Source organism: Thamnophis elegans, chromosome 1 (genome assembly GCF_009769535.1).
Source record: "Thamnophis elegans isolate rThaEle1 chromosome 1, rThaEle1.pri, whole genome shotgun sequence".
NCBI lineage: Eukaryota > Metazoa > Chordata > Lepidosauria > Squamata > Colubridae > Thamnophis > Thamnophis elegans.
The window spans coordinates 80,227,472-80,234,465 of record NC_045541.1 but is presented as its reverse complement, the minus strand read 5'-3'; the positions used below and the strand labels follow the sequence as shown (position 1 = coordinate 80,234,465).

At 39.2% G+C, this 6,994-nt stretch overlaps 1 protein-coding gene across 1 annotated transcript; it reads left to right on the top strand.

The window, feature by feature from the left end:
* Nucleotides 1–1,348: 1,348 nt before the first annotated feature.
* On the top strand, nucleotides 1,349–4,031 carry INS (insulin). The gene is made up of 2 exons (XM_032231439.1): nucleotides 1,349–1,559; nucleotides 3,811–4,031. The coding sequence occupies exons 1-2, from the start codon at nucleotides 1,373–1,375 to the stop codon at nucleotides 3,936–3,938; spliced, it is 315 nt and encodes a 104-aa protein (XP_032087330.1). The 5' UTR covers nucleotides 1,349–1,372; the 3' UTR covers nucleotides 3,939–4,031.
* The last annotated feature ends 2,963 nt before the right edge of the window (nucleotides 4,032–6,994 follow it).

Sequence of the window (6,994 nt, the reverse complement as noted above, 5' to 3'; positions counted from 1 at the left end):
CCCCTGCTTTATTTGAAAGTCAACACTTCCTTCTCACTTTCCCCCACAACAAGAGCCCTCTGAGGTAGATAGGATTGAGAGTGTGTGACTGGCCCAAGATCACTTAGCCAGCTTTCATGCCTAAAGGTAAAGGTTCCCCTTGCACATACGTGCTAGTCGTTCCTGACTCTAGGGGGCGGTGCTCATCTCCATTTCAAAATCGAAGAGCCAGCGCTGTCCAAAGACATGTCTGTGGTCATGACTAAATGCCAAAGGCGCACGGAACGCTGTTACCTTCCCACCAAAGGTGGTTCCTATTTTTCTACTTGCATTTTTACCTGCTTTCGAACTGCTAAGTTGGCAGAAGCTGGGCCTGGTAACGGAAGCTCACTCCATTATGTGGCGCTAGGGATTCGAGCTGCTGACCTTTCTGACTGACAAGCTCAGCATCTTAGCCACTGACCCACTGCATCCCACTAGCCATTTCATGCCTAAGGCAGGACAAAAACTCTCCTGTCTATATAGATTCTCAATCATCCAGGTCATGGTTGTCCTGAAGGTGCTTTTTAAAAGGCTACTGGACTTTTTTGTTTTTTGTTTTCTCCTTGAAAATGTTTCACTTCTCAGCTAACAAGCTTTTTCAGTTCTGAAGAACTGAACTGATGGTGAAGTGAACTGTTTTCAAGGAAAATAAATCAAGAAAGTGCAATTTAAGGAACTGTCTAGGCCAGTTCCGTAACCACTTGAAAAATCTCTCTCACCCATGCTTTATCTTCATAAATTCAGATAGTTGGAAGGGGCTACATCCTGCTGAGTCCATGACAGGATTACCCAGTCACTACTTAAATATATTTAGCTCATTAACTCCCTGACGAATTAATTCCTTCCATATCAAACATCTCTTATCTTGGAATTCTCCCAAGATTCCACCACAGGCTGTTTTTCCACATCTTAATCTAAGTTTGTAAACTATTTCATGTACTTCTTTAAGATCATGGCATTGAATTAAAACTATGAAATAAATGTCATAGCAAATAGCATTTTACCACTAAAGCTTGGCCACATCATATAGGGAGAGCATAGCAAAGTTACTTTTCAGTAGAGAAAACTCACCACCATTCAAGCAAACATGCATGAGGGCAAGTACATCAGGCTGTGAATGGGAAGGAAAGGGGGAGTGAAAGAAATGGTTCCCCTTGCAATTGCTAGGATGTTGTTTCCTATGTGCCAGTCTTAGTCTATAACAGGAAGTATCTGGGCAAGTGTCCAGAGACAGCTGCAGCATGGTAAAATATGGAATGATGGTAATCTGGTACCTGTTTTCCTTCTTTTTTCTAAACCTATATTTTTTTTTGTTAGATTCTTCCTTTCCAAAAGTTTCATCTGCATCACCATGGCTCTTTGGATCCGTTCCCTACCTCTCCTGCTGCTGCTGGCTGTTTCAGCTCCTACAGTTAGCCAAGCTGCTCCCAGCGAGCGTCTGTGCGGTTCTCATCTGGTGGAAGCCCTTTTCCTTATATGTGGAGAGCGGGGCTTCTACTATTCCCCCAGGACACGAAGGAACATGGAACAACCACTTGGTAACTTCTTCTTTTTTTTTTGCTAATTTCCTAAAATGCCCTGTCTGTAACATAACCTGGTGAATTCGCTTATAACTCACCACCTGCTAGGTAGATCGTATTAAACTAGCAAGAAAAATAGATAATGATGTTTATATATTGTCAGAGGTTAAATATTTTAGGAAATATTAAAAGGGCAGAATATTTCCTCCTAAAAGGGAGACAGAAATGCACACACCCCCACCTTTGTCAATGGGCCATTAAGGTGTGAGGTAGTATATTCTACATCACAAAGATCTACCTCTTTCAGGCAGAGCCATAATAGGAATCCCAAAGCCCTTTCATTACATCTTCACCCAGCAACAGCTCAATCAAGCTTGGGACTCAAAAGACAACCTACAGAATTGCCCCTCCATGGCCCCATGGGAGCTCTGCTGCAACCCTCCCTACCTTCCATGAAGCCCTGGGAATAATTTAGTGACGTATTGACTCATAGGGTGGCCAAGAACCATCTGGTTCATAAGTGTTTGTGCCTATTTTAATTGGCTTATTTTAATGTCTTTTTCCTTGTAATCCTTTCTGAGTCTTGATTGGTGTAAGCTGTAAAATATGGTAAATAGACAAATGCACATCCTGAATTTGAAGAATATTGGCAAACACTATTCATAGACAACTGAAATCATACAGCAAAATAATTCAGGAGAGGAGGCTATGTTTTAATGTACGGTAAGAAGAAACCTAGCTAAAAGCTTTTTGGTTATATTATTACCATGGTTACTATATCATCATTATTGTTATTAGCTCGTATGTCAATGTTTAACTCCACTCTTTTTTTATTTGTAAATGGTATACCCTAAAAATGCATTGTTTTTTAAAAGTATCTATGAATAACATTTATTTTTAAAAAGTAAATTCCCAAATTAGTTAATGAGTTAAAAAAAACCAGCATTTGGCTCCTTCCTTTCTCTCAGCCTTTCCCCTTTCAGATGTTTTGGGATACAACTCCCCATAAGCATGGTTCGTGATTGTTGACACTGCAGACCAATGCATTTAAATGGGTCTGAAGTTAGGAAATGCTGTTCCCTCTGTTTTACCCTGATTGATTCTTGATTATTCCATTGTTAAATGGAGAATGGAATAGACTGATATCCAAGATGCATATATATCCCCTAAGTGGTGTTTTCCCTTTGTCAGTGAAGCAGCCTCCTTGTTCATGGTCAAGTTATATCAGTGCCAACTTGACAGCAATACTCCTGCTATTTTCGGTAGCCTGGAAATAATATAGTGCTACTATGGCAATAATAATGTAACTTAACCGTTTTCCTAAAAAGTCAGTAGACGGACCAAGAAGCATCTCTGAATCAAAAGTTCCACAAGGAGTTTGCCAAGTGCTGGCAAAACCAATGCATCCTGCTGGGGAAAAAAATATGCTTCATATTTCTCATTTCAAATACATAGAGAAGAATACAGGTTCCTTCTTTTCCACTTGGTTTTTATGCCAACCATCTTGACTCAATACTTGTAGGCAAGGTTTGCAGAGCATGCTGCCTTGAGCTAAAAGGAAAGCAGACTGTTATGTAGTATGTAGGATGAGAAACACTTCCATCGGTGAAGACCCTAGGAACCAGACCATCATACTATATTTTTTATTTGTTTGGAGGTAGCAAGCTGGGATAATAACGAATCTGGGAGTTTATCAGTGACAGTGATGAATATGGGAGTTTATCAACATGAAGCACCTCTTCTTTCAAAAGGAAATACAGCCCTATCCAACCCTGGAGATGTAGTCAGTTTTCCGATCTGTGAAATGCTAATCCGTAGCCCTTCCACCTTGTTAGTATTTAGCTTTGCTTTACTGTTGCTAATTTAATCTCGATTGAAAGTGTGCAATTTGTAACCAGGGTCTAAAACATCCAGTTCAGTTTCAGTTAGCTGACTCAAGAGCACAATAATCTAGTGCCAGGACAATCTGATAGCCATAGCAAGACATAGCAATTAAAAGAAAGTACATTATGAAACAGTTATCATGTAGCAGAATAAGGAAGTCCCTGTAGCATTAACTCTTGTTCACCGGGAAGAAGGATGAAACTGTCAAAAATAATCAATAGCATTCCACCTAAACTCAGCCCCAAAAACAGCTGTGAGTGGGAAAGGCAGAGACATTATCACATCTTTGGGGCTACCAAATTGAAACGGAGAGTCCAAATGAATATACTTTCTGTTGAATACACTTTGAACATCCATCTAATGTTGGTCTCCTCTTATTTGGCAGTGAATGGTCCTTTATCAAATGAGGTGGAAGTACCCTATCAAGAAATTCAGAAAATGAAGAGAGGAATTGTGGAGCAATGCTGTGAAAATACCTGCTCTCTCTATGAACTAGAGAACTATTGTAACTAGAAGAAAAGGAACCGGTCCATGCAGGAATGGAGAAAAAAAAGCACTTTGCTACTGCACCTTTTAAGTCATTAAATAAAAAAAACCCATGAATCTATTTAAACAGTCTTTGCAGTGTTTTCTCTATGTTGCATGCTCTCTTTACCTTTGATTTTTTAAAAATTATTATTTATGGATTCATAGCTTCCTTTCATTGTGGATTTTAAAATTCAGAAGAATGCAGTGGTTGCCCAACTGAGAGGCTGCTTGTTAGCAATAGCAATAGCAGTTAGACTTATATACCACTTCATAGGGCTTTCAGCCCTCTCTAAGCAGTTTACAGAGTCAGCATATTGCCCCCAAAGTCTGGGTCCTCATTTCACCCACCTCGGAAGGATGGAAGGCTGAGTCAACCTTGAGCCGGTGAGATTTGAACCACTGAACTGCAGATAGCAGTCAGCTGAAGTGGCCTGCAGTACTGCACTCTAACCACTGTGCCACCTCAGCTCCAACATAGATATGGAGTACACTCCTGTCTGCAATATCTTTTTTTTTGTCTATTCATTTCAGTTAGTAGATTTGATCTGCACTTTTTATGGGAAATGAAAAAATACTCCTCTCACCTGGATCTCACCTGATCCTCAATGTTCAAGAAGAGGGAAAGGGACGTTTTTATGGGAAGTTATACTTGGTATTTCTTTAAAGTAATAGCAAAGTTGGTATTGCTTTAAAGTAATAGCAAAGTAAAGTTTCATATGCATAATGAAATGTCTTCTGGGTTTAAAACTATTATTTTCAATGTCCAACAACACACACACACACACACAAACACACACAAATCCCAAAGGTGCCACTACTACTCACTGTCCTGGAAGCTAATAGTAATAGGAAACTAGACGGATTAACCATTTGCTTTTTTACATGAAGGAGAACTTGGCTTTATGAATAACTTTCAAACCTTGAGGTAACATTTCCAATGACAATAACTCAGATACATCTGGCCAATCTGCATGCTTAAAGCAATTAGACAAAGACAATACCAACAGCTGTCAGGCAGTTTTAGTTACATTCCTAGCAAATTCCAAGCACACAAATACCACAGGGATGAGCCTGCTATTGATGTTAGGAAAGCAAAGTTTTAAAATTGGTCTGATGATGATCACATAAGAATATGTGGGGCAGCTGCAGTTTAATAACATTCTCAAAGCCAATAAATACCTTTCTAAGCATGCTTGCCATTCACATTGCTAATGTAATCCTGTTGACCAAAATAATGTTTCAATCTCATAGTAGTTTTAAAGGTCCTTTTGCTTTCTAAATTGTATTTGGCAATCAAAAAACCACTGGGGGAACAAGGGAAGAAACCCAAAGCAAATGTATAGTAGCATCAGCGTATCCATGTGTTCGTGATAAAATGTAATGTTATGTCAGAGTAACAAAAAGAAACACAGGTTCATTATTCTGAGCATTCAGAGTGATTTGTGTACACTGAAGGAAAAAGTGTAAATCGTAATGTCACTTGCTTTTTTTCTTTTTTGGTGGATTGGAAATTGAAGAACAAAGATGATTAGGGGACTGGAGACTAAAACATATGAAGATCGGTTGCAGGAACTGGGTATGTCTAGTTTAATGAAAAGAAGGACTAGGGGAGACATGATAGCAGTGTTCCAATATCTCAGGGGTTGCAACAAAGAAGAGGGAGTCAAACTATTTTCCAAAGCACCTGAAGGTAGAACAAGAAGCAATGGGTGGAAACTAATCAAGGAGAGAAGCAACTTAGAACTAAGGAAAAATTTCCTGACAGAACAATTAATCAGTGGAACAACTTGCCTCCAGAATTTATGAATGCTACAAGACTGGAAGTTTTTAAGAAGATGTTGGATACCCATTTGTCTGAAGTGGTGTAGGGTTTCCTGCCTGGGACTAGAAGACCTCCAAGGTCCCTTCCAATTCTGTTATTCTATTCTATTCTTTAAAAAAGGGGCAAGTTCTAAAAGTGAAGATGGACATTCCTGAATATCTCCATGTTGCAATTCTTCCAACAAAGCCCCCATCTCAGGTGGTTTATGTATTGGTTTTTAGCACATTCATACATTCCTGTGATAATTGTTCATCTTTTCAAACATACACCCAAGTGCTTACCTAGTAGAAAGCCAAGCTGTTGGCCTCCCCCATTGCATTTTTGTCTTTTTGTGGTTGGCATTGACTCCACTCTGTCTGGAGAAGGTAAGCTGAACCAGGGACACCCTTTTGGCTGGGAATAAAGACCAAAAAACAACAACAAAAAAGTCAACTCTTTGGTGTCCAAGTCATAATTTTGTTATTAATCTTGGTCCAGTGGAATCGCCTTCAGTTTTGACAAATTACAGACCATTCATCCTAAAGCCATCTAAGCACCCCTATTCCTTGGTTAATTCTACATACATAGTTCTCTAAACAATTAAAAATTTTTGTGTATTAGTACCCAAAACATAGGGTGGGGGAGAATTATAATTTTAGTCTGATCTATTGATTTGGGTGTAATTACAATAATTTTTTCAAAAGATAGTTGTTTTTTTTTGTCAAATATAAAGGATAAATGTTTTAGAAATTTTTAAACCTGGCTGCATTTATTCTTTTTTGCAGCTCTCTCCCCTTCCTGTAATGAGGTACAAGAGAACAGTTTAGCATTCCAGGCAGGTATTAAGAGTCCAAAAGTTTATTTTATGTACTTCAGCTCAAACAATATTGATAACTTGGCACTGGTTACTTCTGACGGTGCTGGAATCTGAACTGCTTTAATAGCAATGAAAGTACTCTATTCATTTTACTGGCGTATCGAGCAAAGAGCCAAATGCATTGCAATGGATGGGAGGGGGTGGTAAATGGTCATATGGATCTTTAGCCTGAATGGTCCTTCAACTGTGCTGCTTGGTCTTGGTTGCCAGACCTCACTGGGCACGTGCACTTCATTCAGTTCCTTTACTGCTAAACCACTTCGTGTCTTGAACCTAAGGAAGCCAATAAGAAATGCTTTCCTCCAGAGAATGCTGGGATTCTGTGAGAAAAAGCATTAAGTGGTACAGTGTATCAGTTAAAGG